The sequence below is a fragment of the Lissotriton helveticus genome, chromosome 3_1, assembly GCF_964261635.1.
Source record: "Lissotriton helveticus chromosome 3_1, aLisHel1.1, whole genome shotgun sequence".
NCBI classification, from domain to species: Eukaryota; Metazoa; Chordata; class Amphibia; order Caudata; family Salamandridae; genus Lissotriton; species Lissotriton helveticus.
The window spans coordinates 1,069,078,386-1,069,096,775 of record NC_136061.1 but is presented as its reverse complement, the minus strand read 5'-3'; the positions used below and the strand labels follow the sequence as shown (position 1 = coordinate 1,069,096,775).

Sequence of the window (18,390 nt, the reverse complement as noted above, 5' to 3'; positions counted from 1 at the left end):
CCGAAACAAGTCACCAGGGATTTTGTCAAGCCCCGGTGCTTTATTGGGTAGTAACCTAGCAATGGCAGTCTCCACCTCCAGAATCGATATCTCCTGAGCCCCCTCCAATCGATACTAATGTAGGAGGCTCAGGGACTCCAACCCGGAGTCGCCAATGCTTGGTTGAGCATATAGGCTACCAAAATGTTCTTCCCATAATGTTGGGGCTATATTAGGACTTGCGCGTTCCTCCCACCCCTGCCCTCAGTACTAACAATTGCCCAAAACGATTTGAGATCTCTGCATTGTAGTGCCTCCCTCAAATCTTCCCATTGTCCCTCCTCCCACAACTTTCTTTCCCTTTCTAGGACTTGCCTATACAGCACCCTTAGCGACTTAATTTGGAGTTTATCTTTTGCTTTAACTGCTTTAACCAGCTCTCCTTTCAGCTTACGGCATTCAGCAGTATACCAGGGATGGGTCTTAGGCGAATTTTCTTTGCATACCTGAAATGGAAAAAAGACCTCTAACAATGTTGAGGCTAACTGTTGGTGAATTTCTACGGGCCTATTATCCATTCCAACTACAACCCCCTCAGACCCCACCTCTGCCATGTCGCTGAGGTAGGGCAAGACTGGACGATATATTTCAGACTGCCGGTTAGGAGAGCCCATATTATGAGGCCATTTAACTCTCCTCCTATTATTATGCAGGAGAAGGGGATACAAAGGGGAATTGATCCCAGGTACAGTGTTTCTCATTCCCCAACTCCCAGGCTTCAAGGACATTACCAATGCGTTATGGTGACTGTCCATCTGATAATGAACCTTAAAGTCCTGGACATTGTCCCATGACCTACATTCGATCATGATATAATCGATGATCGAAGATTGGCCCGCTCTATTAAAGGTCACATTTCCGGGCCTATCTGATTTTAGTCGGCCATTACAAGGCCTTACTGATAGAGAGAGTGTAAGGGAGAGAATTTGCAGTACCAACGGTGTCCAAGCTTTTACTGTAGAGATTGAGGGTTCCGGAATATTCCAATGTAGGTTTTCTTCATCGGGGTCCTCAGTACTTAAATTACTGAGGGGTTCAAATTGACAGTTGAAATCCCCCCCGATAATTATACCAACCTCAGGGCCTAGGGTCTTAGCAAATCCCCTTAGCTGTTCAATGACCAGGGACTCCTGACCACTCTGTGTTGGCCTGGAGTAGATGTTAATTATGGCTAAGTGCTTGTTCCCCCGAAGTGTTAATAGGACACATAAAATGTCTGGGGAGTTAACTGGTACCCGCTTAGCCATGGCTCCTAGGTGAGTCGCTACCCATGTACTGAGCCCTCCTGACGGTCTCCCTCTACCCCCTTTTGTTGCAGGGACATTAAATGTAGCAAACCCACTTCGCTGGTAGTCGTCCATGGCCCACGACTCCTGCGTAAGGCAGATGTCGTGTTTATCCATGAACAGACCCCAGCCATCTGAAGTTAGTTTATTTTTTAGCCCAGCCACATTCCAGGAAATTATATTGACACTCCCCTTGTCCTCCCTTTGAGCTGGACTTCTGCTTACACCATAGTCGGATGGTCTGTGGGCCCAACCTCCAGTCTCTGACAGTCCCCTCTTTTCGCCCACATAGCTAACTCCCCTAGTCCCTACTTCTTTAACCTTCGTGCCACTGCTTCCCTTGTTACCTCCTGTCCTGCTCAATGAGTGGCCACTAGTTATGCACTTTCTATCCCCTGATGGACATTTCTCCGCCACAGTTCCGTTCGCGACAAAAAGATGCTTCATATGCAGGAAGTTAGCCTTTACTTCCAGCATATTCTTACATTGAACTGTGTGGGCGGGGGACTTATTTGATCTCAGTCAGTCGACGGAATCCAGGTCGTTAAATCTGTTATGGTAATAAAACATGTCGAATGACATTGGGCTATATAGTGGCTTGTCCCAATTTGAATTTCCTGATATGGGATTGTCTCCTCGATTATCTTCACCCGTCCGATTTATCCCCACCCTCTTGTGCTCAGGGCAGTTCTTGTTATATGTGCCTGGATAAAAATAGGTCAATGGCAGGGTTTTGATACATGTGTCTGGGCTACCTGAGTTCAGATTACAAATGTGCCTAACTGTCCAACTGTCCCTAAAATTAATAACAATGCAGTCCCCATCTATGTTCTTCTCCCTGGCCCCCACCTAATCTATTCGTCTGGCGAATAAGATTTCACTGGCTCCCCCATCCGGGAGAGGTCTATGGCGATTCAACCAGTAAATACATTTATTTTTGAGGTCTCTATAGTCCTCAACCTTGTCCGGGCTCAGAGAAGGGACCCCAGCAAGGACCACCACATATGGGACTGACTCCGGGGGCAAGGCTAGGCGGGGCAACTGGCGCCTGCTGGGGCCCAGTGGTCTAGGCCTCTGGCCCAGGTTCATTGCCTGCTTTGATCCTTGTGCGTGACTGCTGCCAACAGTCTTACACCTTCCCCCGGTATTCCTTGTATTAATTGTGGAAATTGTTAACATTGTCGCTGGCTGGGGAATTAGGTGTGTATCTACTGAATCACAATGTGCAGTTGGTACCCTCTCCGCGGATATGTCTCCCAGAGTTAAGCTTTGAGAACCTTTTTGACTTGGCCCAGATGTGCTTGGGCCATTACGGGACATCTCCGAGTTCCCCCTCCCACTTTAGGTATACATAGTGATTCAAGACATGACAGTCTTTTTTCGATAGAGTCCAGTCTCTTGTGAATCGGAAGGCATGACTGTATAAATATCTGTCCCATCTTGACCCAAAAGTCCCCGCCTTTCTCTAGTAGTGACGTAGCTTCATCAACTTCTGTAAACGACTTATCTGTTCCAGAAAGCTGTCCAACTAAGTCAACCACAGGCAATTCAACGACCTTTGTAGAGCATTTTTGCCTTTTAGTATTTTTATTGGTTAAAGCAGTTTCCCCACGCTTTCTTTTAGCTGCTCGATTCGGAGCTTTACTTATTAACCCTGAATTCATGTCCGCGACCGACCTAGCGGACTGGCCAGATCTGATGCAACAATAGTTTTGGGGAGTTGTTTCTGGTATGGACTCAAATGGGACCCTGTTCACTGGTGGGCTATGCAGCATCACCACTACCTCGTTCAGACTATTGACCTCACTCACCGATGTACCCGGTACAATTCCGGATCCTGATTGTACTGCCGGTGGTGGCTGTGTTAGTATTGCATCCGAAACTGGAGGAGGAGATGGGGCTGTAGCTATCCTACCCAGAGAAGATCGTTTGTTGAATATTGGATCCATGGATAATCGTTTTTCAGTGAGTTCAATTTCCCTTTGTAGGACAAACGAAGCCCTAATTAGGAATTGGTCTATCGTTCCAACAACACCTCCTGTGGTGGACTTCCGTCCCCTCCCAGCTCCATTAGCAGCCATGCCCCTGTAGCAACAAAGCTTAGTGATCACTAAAACACTGACCTTCTATAGGATATCCGAATCCGGGGGTCACAGAGAAGGGCCCGGTCCCGTCCTCTTTCGGGCTCAGACGGGCTCAGACGGGCCTGCCCTTGGCCCGGGCTTTGCCCGGCGCCTGCCCGCGCGGCCGGAAGTACAAGCTGACTAAATAGCCCCCGGTAGTAAGGGGGTGTGGCGGCCGCCTGCCGCTCCTCCCGCAGCCTACTGGAAGGTTTGTGGACTTTCTGCTGTCTTGCGCTGCGTCTCCCGCAAAGCGGGAGACCCGAGGTCCGGTTTTTAAATCCCCCGGTAGCAAGGGGGTGTGGCCGCCGCCTGTCGCTCCTCCCGCAGCCTCCTGGAAGGTTTGTGGGCTTTCTGCTGTTTTGCGCTGCGTCTCTGGATTTCAGTGCCAGCGCCGCATCTGCCAGATTGTCACAGCCCCAACAACGTTTTTGGCGCTCCAGGGTGCCATCGCTCGGCTGTAATCTGCGCCAGAGAGGTCCCCGGCCGGGAGCCCAGCAATTATGCAGCCGCCATGCACGGTGGTTAGCCACGCCCCAACACAGCAGATCCTTACCAGGTTTCGTAAGTAGGATTATGACCGCCTCTCTTAGGGTGGGCGGGAGCACGACTGCATCTACTGCTTCTTAATACACATCTATACGATATGGTGCTAGGATATCTTTGTATTTCTTATAAAAGCATCCCGCGAACCCTTCCAGCCCCGGCACCTTAGAGCTGTCCAGAGCTTTATGGCGTCAGTCACTTAGTCTTTCAAGAATGGCTCAGCCAGAAATTCCCTGGGGTGCTTTTTCCATCCAGACCATTGAGATATCATCTAAACAGTCTGTGTAGGCCAGTGGGTGCCCTGTGGCTCTTGAGGTGTGTAGTTCCATGTAATATGTGAGCGCCTCTCCAAGGATTCCCACATTACCAGTTATATGTGACTCTTCGCGTCCCGTCAACTCAGATATATATGTCGGTTTATGGGTCTGCTTCATTAGTCTAGCAAGAGTCCTACCCGGCCATTCCCCATCCCCAAAACACCTAGCAATAGCGTATTTACTGAGATGTGTCTCGCACTCAGCTGCTTCCCGGAACTCCTCTAGAAGGGTAGCGCAGCGTCGCAAACTGGTGAGGCCAGAAGGTTGCACATGCAAATGATCAAGATCTACCAGATGTGCCTCTAAACGTGTAACTGTACTCCTCAGATCACGGAGCACACCTGCGCTCTTAATATGCATATTCCCCTGGTGTATGCCTTGAATGCTTTGCATAGCGTGGCCTTGGATGTCACCGTGCCAACGTTTAATGTAAAATATTCACTGATAGCTGCTCTCAATTCAGATGCGAATACCGTATCTCTCAGGATGCTCCATGGACGCTCTACCCTCCTGAGTGTGGAACTCTCAATTGTAGTACTACTGGGGAATGATCCGACAATGTAAAGGGGAAATGGTTCACATCACTAATCCATAGCGCTACTGAGGAACAATAGTCCAACCAGGTCCATGTATTATGGGGTGCAGAATAGGGCGAGTATCCGCCCTGGCAGGGGTTATGATGCCTCCATGCATCAACCAGTTCATGACTATCAAACATATCTAGTAGCACCCTCCTAGCCCTTAGCTTAGTATCAGTTGTGGTTGCTGTGCTGTCGCGCATCGGGTCAAGCAGTGAATTAAGATCCCCACCCAGGCAGACTTGGTCCGCCCCCATTCGCTCAATATGTGTATTAATGGAATCAAAGAAGTCAGGGTCGTCGACCTTCGGTGCATAAATGTTGACAAACAGTACGGAGTGTTCAAGCAAACATTCCTTTAACAATAAATAACGGCCCCCTGGGTCTCGATACACCTCTACTTCCCTGAAAGGCACTCGTTTGTGGATCGGTATCGCCACACTTCGCACATACGAGCTGTATCCAGCAACAAAAAAAACTGATGCGCCCCCCCCAGTTACCAGCCAAGGGAACTTTCACAGAAGGCGTAAGGTGAGTTTCTTGTAGGTAAACAATTTCTACCTGGTTACGCTGCATATAGTTGGTTACTAGCTTACATTTGCGGCCATTATTGAGGCCCTTTACATTCCATGTCATTAACACTACATTAGCTTCCAGTTGTACCCTGTTAACCATATTCTAACGCTTGACTACAAAATATGTTTGCATATAAAATACAATTTCTGCACTGTACTTGAATATACCAATTAAACCATGTTGCCAGCGTTTGCTTGAGAACACATGTTCCCCCCCATCCCCCAAACCAAACTGCGGGGCAAAGTCCCAACCCACAATAACAAATTATGAATATAAATGAGAAAACATCATCATGCTATACTCCAACATCTCAAAAACCTGCATCCACACTTGGGGGGTGGCAACGCCAAGCCGCTTTCCCACCACACTTGGCGCATATGCGTCTGAAAGTATGTAAAGAGTCTCTTCCCGGGGGAGTGCCCACTGCACCCCAAATTTGTTGCACAGAGACCTGGTCCAGGCATTGCAACATGTACATAGACATAAGATTATTTGTCTGTTATAGGGACAACTAGCTGCTTTAACTGGCTATGAAAAGATCCGCACTTGCACCTAAGTCCAGAATGTTCTGTGATTGCTAGGAAGGGTATTTCGATGCCGCCCGACTTCTGGCAAAATTCCTGGGCCTCATGGGGAGAGTCCAATATTCTGGCCCATCCATCAACGTCCTCCTTTAGCCATGCGGAATAAAGCATACTGTATCACAGCCCCAGCTTTCAGAGGTTCACCTTCACCCCAACATATTTCCATCTTGCTTCCTCGACCATGGCAGTGAAGTCCGGGTATAGAGAGATGGACGATCCTTGTCATTCCAACCTGCCCTTCTCTCGCGCCATCCTCAGGGTGGTATCCCTGTCTCTGAAGTTGAGCATGCGAGCTATGATGAGCCTCGGCGGGCAGCCCGGATTTGGCCGCGGCCCAAGAATGCGGTGCGCACGCTCTACTACAAACGTAGTGGTGAAGGATTCAACTCCAAAGAGGTTGGTAGGCAGGGTTTACACAAACCAGTCCAGCCGCCCTGTGTTGGTGGATTTGGGCACTCCCATGACTCGAACATTATTCCGCCGCCCCCTTGCCTCCAAGTCCTCATTCTTGATTGCGACTCAATTGAGTAGTTTCTCCATTCGCTCCATATTTTTGGTGGTCTGAGCAGTGCCGTCTACCAGGTCAGAAATTCTACCCTCCGTTGTATTTCAGCGTCCCTCATGGTTGTCAAGCCGGGCTCCCATAGCTTCCAGCCTCCTGTCCAATGCGCCAAAGCAGGTATCCAGTGCCCTGAAGCCCACCCTGAGCTCCGTTAGTACACTGTCTGACCCAGTCGCGCCTGTTATGTGAGTACCACTTGCTTCCGCCATGTTTCCTTGCTGGATTGTCGTGCTGTTGTATGGAAGTTTAAAGGGGAGGGTGCTTTGTTTGGGGTTTTTCCGGCGCATGCCACAGGCCCGAGAGTCAGTTCGAACAGCAGTGCGGTTCTTCCCTCCTTCTCTGGTTTCCCCATGCTGTATAGACCAGCTAAGCCACCTACCAAGGCCTATCCTGGCCTGGGGGTCCGCTGCTGTGCCACCTCAACATGCAGGAGTTGTGCACTATCATTAATGCTCCTTAATCCGCAGTACCAGGTAGAGGGGGCTTTGCCGGAACATCTTCTGGGGTGTATCAGCAGGGGGGGGGGGGGGGGGAGGGCAGTAGCTACGTCCCTCAGCATCCGGCCCGACGGCTGGTCCCCAGGCTCACCTGCGGCCCCTATCACTGCAGGGCCTCTGGGGAGTACTTACAGTATTAGCAGGAATATGGCTCGTGCACACTACACACACCCCGAATCCCCTACCCCGTTTCGTCCTGGGACAAGCCAAATCCACTGCAATTGTTGGCGGGCGGGCCCGGGCGCAATGGAGCTCCTGCTAATTTAGATCCCACCTCCACTCATGGCCACAGGCCACGACTCTTGCTGACTGCACGCTCCGGAGCCGATCCGCGACCAGCCAAGGCCCCACATTACGCACCGATTATAGGAGTGCCCCCTTACACAGCATTTTCTGGGTTTTTAATGCAGATTCCATCCCTGGCCGGACCGATCGGCAGTGGTTTGCGGTGGAGCTTCAAGCCTGCGGGGCCATTTCGGTCGCTGGCTTGGCCACGTACCTTTTTTAAGCAAAATATAACAGATCAGTGGGGAAAATATATTTTCCACTTGAATTTCAACTTGTTGGTCAATATTTACTAGCGGTCTAGTCTATACATTAGTGCGATTTGTGGTAAAAACAAGGAGACCAATGAGGAAACGCAGCCAGTTATGCAATTCTGAATTTGGCACTAAGGTTTATACTTGTAATTCTTTGGAAGGACGTTTAACTATAGAAGTAGTGTACTGCTATGCTTCCTAGAAATAGGATTGTACAGACAAAACATACATTGTTTGCCCAAAATATGCAACTGCAAAGGGTCAAAACACGATTCGTGGCTTGCAATCATTTTTTGTTATTATTGATTAACCATGCATGTGCCAGACTGTGAGGTACAGCAGGGAGTCTCCAGGCAGCAGTAGATACCCAATACAAAGGCATAAAAGATATGCAGGTGGTCCCACAGAACTACCAATTAAACTGTAGGGGTGAGTCTTTCAGAGATCAATGCGCCTTAAAAGGATGAGGGGGGCATTTCCCAGCTTCAAAGCGATTCCTGGTCTCCTATCCTAAAAAATCTTCTATCTTACTCACTCTAATACCTTCTGCAATGCTTGAGAAAAGTCATGTAATTCATGTCTCTCGTCTGTGTTCTCCCCAGTTCTCTATCTTTGTTGCCACTTGTATTTCGTACCATTCAAAATGGAAGCTATTGTGCACTAAATGCTTGTCTTTCACATGCATACAACACACATGCAACAACCATGTTCTGCATGGATGGGCGAAGTACACGGTTGCAGGGTGATAGCAGACTATCTAAAAATGCAGGAGTTGTCATTCGCCCAACGGCCTAGCAGGCAACAGGTAGAAAGGTTGACTCTGCTAAGTATAATCAGTATCACGGCCAGCAATGTTAGTCCACTAAGAGCCTAGTGAGGCAAAAGTCATTGCAAACAACAACAGATGGTGCACTTGGTGTGCACCTCCAACCTCGGAGTCTTACTCGGAGTCTCACTACAAAAGACAAACAGGTCCAAGGGCAGCAGCATGTTTGATGTGTTAGTAGACAAACATTACTACAGCTTGCTATGCTAAACAGAAGGCACGGTACACATTCTCCACAGCCATGAATGGGATCATCCTCCATCTGAACATTCTGCATTTCTTAACTGTATTTAGAAATAGGAGTTTAGGAACACTTGTCACTCCTATCTTCCAGAATAGTGGAATGCCCATAATGTCATAATTTCAGGACGTTTTTGCAAAAATAGTTTTTTGTTGACAATCACAATAGTAACTTTAAAATTCTGCCGAATTACATTGAGATCAACAAGTGTCCTTTCATTATGGGTTCTCACCTACCTCCCTACAGAAATGATACTCCCCATGTGTAGATGGAAATCGTGCTCAAGAGAAGACTGGGCAAAAAAAACAACCTTGTGAATTAAGTGAGGGTGGGAGGAGGTTATTTTAGAATATATTTGTTATGCATACAGGATGGCTGCACTTTTTTGGCTCCAGCACTTTGGGAGCTCTACCACACCCACACATTTTGGAAAAATCACAGGCAACCCAAAGCGGTTTGACCAGAATGCCCATTTCAGAATGCAACAAATCTATATTGAACTATTTTCTCACATTTACGTGCAATGAAATACAAAGGTGTGCTTCCAAGATGATAATTTCAACCATCTTCCATTCCTATGACTCTTCCAATTAAAAAGTAAAGTCAAATAACACCAGCATACCAATTGCCATATTTCTTGAAAACACACATTAGATTTTCCTGCATCTATGGCCTGTCCTTTGGTTGTCTGGTCTTGTCAGTCCACAAACGTTGGGGATGATTTCTGTGAGAAGTAGATGGGGTATGCAGGTTTGTAGGACATTTACTACTGACTGCAAATCTGTCTTTTACAACACAAATGTATAGACCAGGTTTGAGCGAAACTTTGAGCTCATGGGTAAGAAAATCTGTGTAATTCGCCAAGTCCTACCATCCTAGATTACTCACTTTCAGAAATCTCACATGCAAACATCTATTTTCTTTTAAAAGCTTCCACAAAGCAAGTTACGTACCCCCATGCATAGATATGCCCAATAACACAAAAGGGTTACATAAGGTGCATGGCAACGAAGGGAAGTAGGATATTGACCTTTGGCAGCTAATTCCCATGTTTAATGCTAGGTAAATGTAAGAAGAAAGTGTTATTCCCCACAATATTTGATGTTTTCCAGGTAATAATTGTAAGAAGATATTGCATGACTCACGCAGATCGCAATATTTTAGAATCTTGTGGGTATCTATTTTTTTTAAATATGTGGGACTAATAAATCCAAATCTACAGACATTCCACTAGCCACGATTCAGTATAAAGCCTTAAAGGCAAGTAGTGTGAACAAATAGGCAGGTCTCGTGGCAAAATTTCGGGGGAGATGGGGCCTAAGGCCAGAGGTGCCACCTTTGGAACTGGCAAATTAGGTCCGAGTCCTGGAATCGGTTCAACATCCGGTTATTCTGAGCAAATCCCTTAATCTCCCCCTAGTGAGTTCGATAAAAAAATGCCTGTGTAACGTAATGTGGGCCACGTATGCGCTATATACCATTACAAACAAAGAAAACGCCCGTCTATGCACACTTTGTATGATTTTTGTTCAAATGAAATAACATTTTTCATGGAGCTCATTCGGATTGAAGGTCCACTACGGGAAAAAAATCTGGCGCAATTAATCCAAATGTAATTCCCTAGTAGAAGTGAACTGTAAGTGGTCAGCTGCATAAGGCATCGATTGCCTTCAGTTTCATTTTTCTTGGAGAAAAATGATGTCACTGGCACTAGTGCCATTTCAAACCGCTGGAAATGCAGATTGCGGTGCAGCTCCTTGCCTACTGTCCAGGCTAGAGGCAGGGATTTCTGCCCGGTACTGTTGTGATTCTCAAGCAGGAATTTTTTGGCAGGTTAAGCAGTCTAAAGGGTCTATTGTTCTCTTTCAACTGTACTTCTCCCGTAAAAGGTTCGCACGTTAATGGTACTATAACTGCTAACACAGCCTCACAGGACACTTTACCAAGTACATGGTTGTGCTTGCTTTTTAGATTTCCTTGGGTCAAACTAGCAGAAATCGATGCTGATCTGGCCAGCACAGGACGCTGACAAATTAATGAATGAACCAGTGGTGGGATAAATAGTGTGCAGTGGGTGCTTACAATAGATGATTTTCATCAGATTTCACTTTGGAATTTCCGACTGTCTTGAGAGATTTGTGCTTCCTGGTAGTCAGAAAAGGAGATGAGAATGGGAGGTGGCCTTTGTGCATCTTTCTTTATGGGGGCATCCCTCTCATTTGTAAAATTCCTTGGCATTCAGTGGTGTAACCTCTTCCCCAGACACAGACTGAAGGGAAACACTCATGTGATTCCTTCATTCCTTCCATGGGAGATAGGCGGTAGTGTTGGAATCAGGGAAGGTAGTCTTCAAGCTCTGTGCTAGGGCACAGGCCACCTTCTCATCACATCACCTACTTAACTGTTGTCAATCTCGTTTTGATAATCCCTAGTGTGCAGTGGCCACAGCGCTAAACTGTGTGGTAGCCCCTGCAATTTAGGCCCCTGTGGTAGCTGAAGGAAGATATGGTGATTGCAGAGACGGCTGCCTCCCCTCTCAGGCTAATAAGGAGATAAAATCCCAGCCCAGGCATTGGAAGCTATTCTACTGCTGCATAAGATTTGGGGAGCCTGCGGTGCTGACATCAGATCTCACCGGTGGGGGACATGGATTTGACTCTACTTCATGAAATCTGTAAAATAACAGGTGCCAGAGTGAAAAGAAATTTTCTCTAATTATAATAGCCGCTGTGGCATTACCTGAACTTCTGTGGGGAGGACCACCAGAAAACCACATGTGGCAGGTGGCTCTCGATAAACCTTACTCATCGGCAGTCTAAAAAAAATTGAGGTGTCCTAGACCACTAGATAATAAAGAGACACTAAACTATTGTGTCAGGCTCAGAGTAATATGAACTGCAAGATTCTGAAAACACGTATGTGCCACACAACAAGGAACAGGAGAGAGGAATACCAATGGAAGGGATGAACTCAGTCAGTCTAATAATCATAACCCCCATTCAGAAAACCTATGGAGGGGTTCGAAACACCTCAAATGAATCAGAAAAAGAGAATTTAGGAAATGGAAGCGGATAGTCATGCAGTAAAAGGACCTGGACAAAAAAATGCCGTGCTGCAGGATGGCTTCAAGAGAAACACTCTGATGTCAAATGTGCATTACTTAACCCGGCTTTGTTCCTTGACATTGACAACCACAGGTCCTTAAAGTTTATGATACATCACTAATTACAATCAGTAAGCAAAAAATGTAAACTTTGAAAATCATAAGTACAGACTTACTCAGGCGGCCTTGTATCGGGCCCCAGGTCTCGATGCAAAGAAATCCGGTCACTGGCGAAAGCATTAAAACAGTGTTTTGTATCTCCAAGCTCCTTCTCCTTTTCTTCTTCTGGGCTTAATTTGTCCGTGTGGTATGATCGCCCTGATGCTCCTGGAGCATTAGGGTCCTGAGGGGGGCGATCCAAGTAAGGTTTTAATTCTGCAGCTGTATAGTATCCAGGCAGACACGATTTTTTGTTATCTTGGCTAGGTTGTTTGACAGGTGCATTTATCTGCATTTTTGGCATGGCTTCTTTAATATTGTTCACGGCATCCAGTACCATATTCAGCATTTTACTGTTCTCCCTCTTTGATTCACCCTCAGAGCTGTCCTCAATGACTCCTTTTTGCAGTAAAAACACAAATGTTAAGAAAACAAGAACAACTGCCCCAAGTTTCCAGTGTAAAGATCTTCTTCTGAAGATGAGCCTTCGTAAGCCAATCATTGTGGCGCGCATATTCTTCCTCTTGATTTGATTGAAAACCTATGACAGAAGATCCTTAGGACGCATTTTGTTTTGGAGAATGCCTGCAAAAGGAGAATAAATCATCATTTATTTGGGAGAAACAACATTTCGACAACGTAGACCACCAAAAAAGCACTACTCACTCAAGTAATGAAAATGTCATCCATTAACATTGATTAACATTTAAAACAATTTTAACACTCAAATGACAATGGCTCTTCAAAACTAATCACTGCCACCATACCCTAGGGTCCCTGACACCCTCACTATCTTTAGGATTACAACATGTCTGAATATCCTCAACTCTGTGATAGCTACCAAACTCGAGCCACTGAGGTTAAAATACAAGAATAAAACACACGAAAGTATACTTGGAATGTGACCCTCGCTCTTTTATGTCCATGCCTTTCTTCCTTTTCCCAGACTGAATCAAATCTATGAAGGTGAAGTTGACCCCTTTCTGATCCAGAAGAAAAACTTAAATACACTCTAGTAATCTAAAGCACCAGTTGCCAAAGTCGATATTATGCTATTTTGAGTAGTGGACTAATTTCTGTTATACCCCATATTCTTCAGTTTACATACTGCTTTCTATATAACACTGACGAAGTATACTGGTTGGTTAGAATGCCACTATATCAGGTCAGAAATCGAATACCTTGTAATGGTATAAAAAATGTATGGGCTGTTTGCAAGTTCCACAGATGAGGGCGTGATCTATTAACAAAAGAGATGCTATTTTAACAGTCCTATTAACCACCGACAATGTCATAAACAAACTTTTAAAGAGCCATTACCCTGTTTCATTCGTTGTTCTGGATGTCATTTGCAATTCCAAAATACACCTCCACAGATTATGGAAAGAATAAGAAAAACAATATTTAATGCAATTAAAACAGTGTTTTGTATCTCCAAGCTCCTTCTCCTTTTCTGGGCTTAATTTGTCAGTGTGGAATGATCGCCCTGATGCTCCAGGAGCATCAGGTTCCCGAGGGGGCGATCCAAGTAAGGTTTTAATTCTGCAGCATTCAATGCAATTAAAAATCTTATGTGGTCTTAGAAAACTGATAATTTTGGAGAACCACCTTCACCTTGTGAAGCATAATACAATCTTTAATACAATGGCGCTTTTAAGCTACCCATTTTGGCCCTTGTATCTGAGGTTGCCAAAGGACTTCTGCCGCAATTAGCAGGACTGGTCCACGTTACAACGTTAAAATGTTCTTTACGGGCCTCTGGATTTTGATTCAAGACAAGAAGGTCTCCATAAGGGAACACACAATACCAAATCTAAAACAACATATCAATGGTCGGGTTGGTTGAGGGATCAAATGAAGCAAACACAGTGACAAAGAAAAGGAAAATGAAATAAAGAAAAAATAAGAAGGGGAGAAAAAAGATGTACTGGAGAAGACATTTGAGACAAACAGGAAAGTAAAATAAAGAAAGTTGGAGAAAAAGGGGGACAGGAAGGCAAAGAAAACAATAAAAGGGAAACAAAAGGAAGGATGTATGTGAATAAGAAACAAGGAAAGTGAAGAATGCGAAACGTGAAATAAAGAATAAAAATGCTATATTGAACAAGGGAAAGAATGCAACAAAGAAAGTAAGAATGAAAGAAAGGGAATAAGGAAAGAAAAAAAGAATAAGAATAACAGAAGCTAAGGACAGTCAAAACAGGAAAGGACAGTCAAGACAGGCAAGAAAGAAAAAGGCATGAAAGAATAAAATAATAGCAGAAAAAACAAAAGAAGAAAGTAAAGCGAGAATGAAAGACTGAAAGCTAGACTAACAGAACAGAGAACAAAATTTAGAGGATGAAAAAAATCAAAGTGCAAAAAAGTAGGAGAGTTAAAGAAACACAAAGAGGGGACAACGTTTGATCATTAATAGATAGAGTAATTGGGAAATAAATTAAAAGGTGGCAGTAGATACAACTGAAAAGGGGGCTGCATTAAAGTAGGAGGAAAGCAGAGAATGATAAAGTAACATAAAAAGAAAGTGTAAGAGCAAGGGAAGGGAGCGGGAAACAATGACATTTAAAGTTGATAAAAAGCAGATTAAAGGTTCAAAGAAAGTAAGAAGAGGAAAGCCGAACACTGAAAAAGAGAGGAAAGAAAATAATGAGCAAGAAAGGGGATAGTGAAAACAATAAAGAAAACAAAATCATAATGGAAGAAAAAGTGGAAGTAGGAATAAGCAAAGTTAAAGCGAGAATAAAAAGATTGAAACTGGAAAAAGAAAGAAAGAAAAAAACGAGGAGGAAACAATGAAAAAGCAGGCCGAAAGGGGGCAAGAACAGGGATGGAAAAAGTGTGCAGTCTAAAAGAAGAAGGTGGTGAAAAGACAGGGCTAAACCTCCATAGAAGTGGAAAGTTACAGTGATATAGAAAGGAGAAGGAGGAAAGGGCTAAAAGAAAAGAACAATTGACAGAGTGAAGAGAAGTATACAGAGGAGAATGACAAGTAGAGCAGAAACAGTATTTAAGGGTATGCAAAAGAAAATAGACTATAACGTGTGGATCAGGAGGTATCAGGCAATGGAAGCGGTGAAAATGAAGGCGACTGAATAAGAGGTGGAGATGAAACAGAAAGAGGGATTAATTGGACACTGACCAAGGAGAAGGTCAAGTTGTGCCTTGTAGTTATTATTGTAGCTCTGGCATAAGGTAGTCATCTTTAACCTATTGTAGACATTATAGGTTTTGCAGTGGCACTCGTTAGAATACTGTGAGCATTCTAAACAATTTGGTGGACAAGAAAAAGTGTAGCCCTCTTTAGTACATTAGGGGCCTTATAAGCATTATTGGATTATTTGCATAAAATAGCCTTAACATACTGACAATTCCTTGGAATAAATCTGCCATTTGAGTAAAGGATTCATCGTAGACCTGTTTCAAACATTCTTGTATTTATGTAGGCCAACCCAGGTACAGTGTTGTCCCATCTCTTGCAACTGTGGCAAGGCATCCAGGAATACACTGGGTATTTACTATTTGTTACATTTAGTGGCTACAACAAAGATATGGTTTACATCTCTGACATCTGTTTGATATTTATTTGCACAGGAGGCATATTCTGAGCATGTGGGGCAGGAGTACATGTAAGCACTTGATGAACATTATTTATACGCTGGTATTTACTGAAAATAAAAACTGGTATTTGGATGACAAAGTGTTTTTCAAAACTGTACAAACTTTAGTTTGGGGTGACATAATTTACTTACCTAAAATGAAATGATGACGCTTGACAGACAAGCTAACGTTTGGAGACAAACTGGTGAATTTCCAAAGCATAATTAAAGCTTATATTTGAGTAAAAATTCGTGCATATTTAGGGAAAATAATGATGTTATTTTCTGGGGTTTAGAGTGCTTTTCTTGTTCTGTAATTTATTGTGGAGGCATGCATTCACCTATACTTATAAAGCTTTTACATTATAATTTGTGCGCACTTCCCCCTCCAAGTATATTCATAGTCATATTATACTACAGAAAATCAGCGGAAAAAAGAACCAAAAGTTAGTGGAAAACAAAATCAGTATGCACTATGCATCCTGAAAATGTCAAATTCCATGCCCAAATCCCTCACATTGCCTCTAATTCTGCAGCTTTTTTGTTCAATGTATTTGAATCTCTCTAAATCTCGGCCCAGATATACTAAGCCTTTGCGTTGTGGCGTAAGGGAAACGCAAAGGCTTTAGTAAGATTTGCACAACCACAAAAGAGGCGCTTGTATGGCTCTGTAAAGAAATTTAGCGCACCACAGTGGCCTGCCTTGTGTTACATTACATTTGGAGCTGGTAGGCGTTCCATGGGTCGAGTACGCAAAAAGAACAACTGACTTACAGAATGTTGAACAATGTCAAAAATTCACCCCAGTACAGAGATCTGGGCCTAAATCCATAGTTTTGTTGCTCCACATGCCATTCCAGTTTAAACCCAGCCGAATGCAAATCAGCCTTGACACTGCTCCCCACGGGAGTAGGCCAGCCTGAACTTCAAGGTCAGGTCCTCGAGCTGGACTGCTCCCATGAGGAGCAGAGTCAAGGCTTATTTGCATATGTCTGGCTCCAAACTGGGATGGTGTAGTGAACAAACGAACAATGGATTTAACCCAGATCTCTGAACTGGGGAGAATGTTTAATTTGTTCAGCATTATGTTCATGATTTGTTGCTACATCACTTTTCACCTTAAGTGGGATGGGTAAGCCCAGACGTGGTTCCCTTGCACGATGTGCAACTGGATGTAAGCTAGCGTGGCATATAAGGGGTGATATACCCCAAAATTGTTCCCAGAATGCTTCTAAGCGGTCCAGGGAGGACGCAGCTTGGCAGTTTCAGCTGGACTGCTCCGACGAGGAGCAGGTTCAAGACTGATTTGGAAATGTCTGAGTTAAACTGGTGTGGTGTAGTGAACAAAACAATTATGGATTTAACCCAGATCTCTTGACAGGGGGGCATGTTTGATTTAGTCAGCATTCTGTCCATCATTTGTTGCTGCAGCACACGGGTGGAGTATGGGCATGCACCCACCCATGGATTGGCCGCAATTCAATATTTCCAAAAGTTTGTAAACCTGAGATTGCATCAAATCAGTATGCCTGCCAGAGGATAGTGTAGCGAAGAAAAAAATCTTTTCATCTCCTCATTTTTTCCTCTTTCCTATGCGTAAAACACACAGAAAAAGGAAAATTACACTGTTGATTGTTTTTGTGCAGGAGAATGTCCCTTTGCATTAGGTACCACGCACTGTCCCAGTGCAAAGATAAAGCAGGAGTGCATCATATCTTAGTAGATATGGAGCATTTCTGTTCTCTCCTTTTCAGGCTACACAGTGCAGAAACTTTGATTCCTGACCTCCACGAAACATTGGCAAATCTGCCCGAATATATTCAATTTTACCAACATTTCTACACTGTCTTGGTGGATGAACCCAGAGCACCCTCAGACTTGTTTCAAAATACTGAAAAATCTCAGTTGATTTTTCAGAATGCTATATAAATTCTATGACTTTATTCTCCGATTTCTTTTTGAATAATGCTGCTAACTTAAAACTTTGGCCGCATTTTCTCAAGAGCATCCTGCCAACAATCGTAGCAGAGTCGACATTATTAAGCATTACGTTTTTAGATCTCTGCATGAATATCCCTTCGAAATGTGCAGCAACATCTGTAATCATTTGGCAATATTTTATACAAATAGTATCAAAGCAGGTAAATTATATTTTCCAGATTACTCCATGGCTTTAATGATTAGATTTGCAAAGCTTTACATATAACCATTTCATTTCTACGGGACCCAAAAGTTTCAAATTCGAAACTAGAGTTCTTTACTAAAAATTATGTTTCTACTAAAAGCAGTAGAATAAAATTACAAACATCAGAAGTGCACCAACATCATTTTGAAGAGGGATAGCAAAACTCTCTAAACATGGAAAATAGAAGGGCGGCAAGGAAGTACAGGCTCCTTGATCTTTTCTGACTGACACTAAATATCTCATTATACAGACAACCCCAAACATTCATAGATTGTGCCAAAAGCAGCCACATGTTCTGTTGAAGGGCCCTAGCAATGTCCTCAGGAATGTGAAACTAGGTCCGCCAAAAGAATTACATATAGTGACAACAGTGTAGGGAATTACCTCCTTGCATGACAGGGCAGACAGTAGCAGAGAAATGGAATGGTCCAGGGCCAGATTGATAAGCATTGACTGAGAAAGGTCTGCTCTGGGAAAGGTCTACCTGAAACAGAAATCACAGAAGCTCTTGTGGAATGTGCAAGGTCCTCATTCCTGCTCCACCTGCTCCTGCTCATCCAGTCACCGGTCCGTTGTGCCCCCGACTGCCTTGCTGTTCTTTCTGTTTCTTTTGCGGTTTGTTTTGTTTGTTGCCAT

At 44.3% G+C, this 18,390-nt stretch overlaps 1 protein-coding gene across 2 annotated transcripts in view; it reads right to left on the bottom strand.

Moving 5' to 3' along the window:
* The window catches only part of GALNT3 (polypeptide N-acetylgalactosaminyltransferase 3), a 672,271-nt gene that overhangs the window by 410,941 nt on the left and 242,940 nt on the right, over positions 1–18,390 (bottom strand). For both annotated transcript variants that reach the window (XM_078681629.1, XM_078681630.1), the window contains one exon: positions 11,991–12,558. In XM_078681629.1, the coding sequence (XP_078537755.1) occupies positions 11,991–12,487 (497 nt within the window). In that variant the 5' untranslated portion in view covers positions 12,488–12,558. The remainder of the gene's footprint in view (positions 1–11,990; positions 12,559–18,390) is intronic.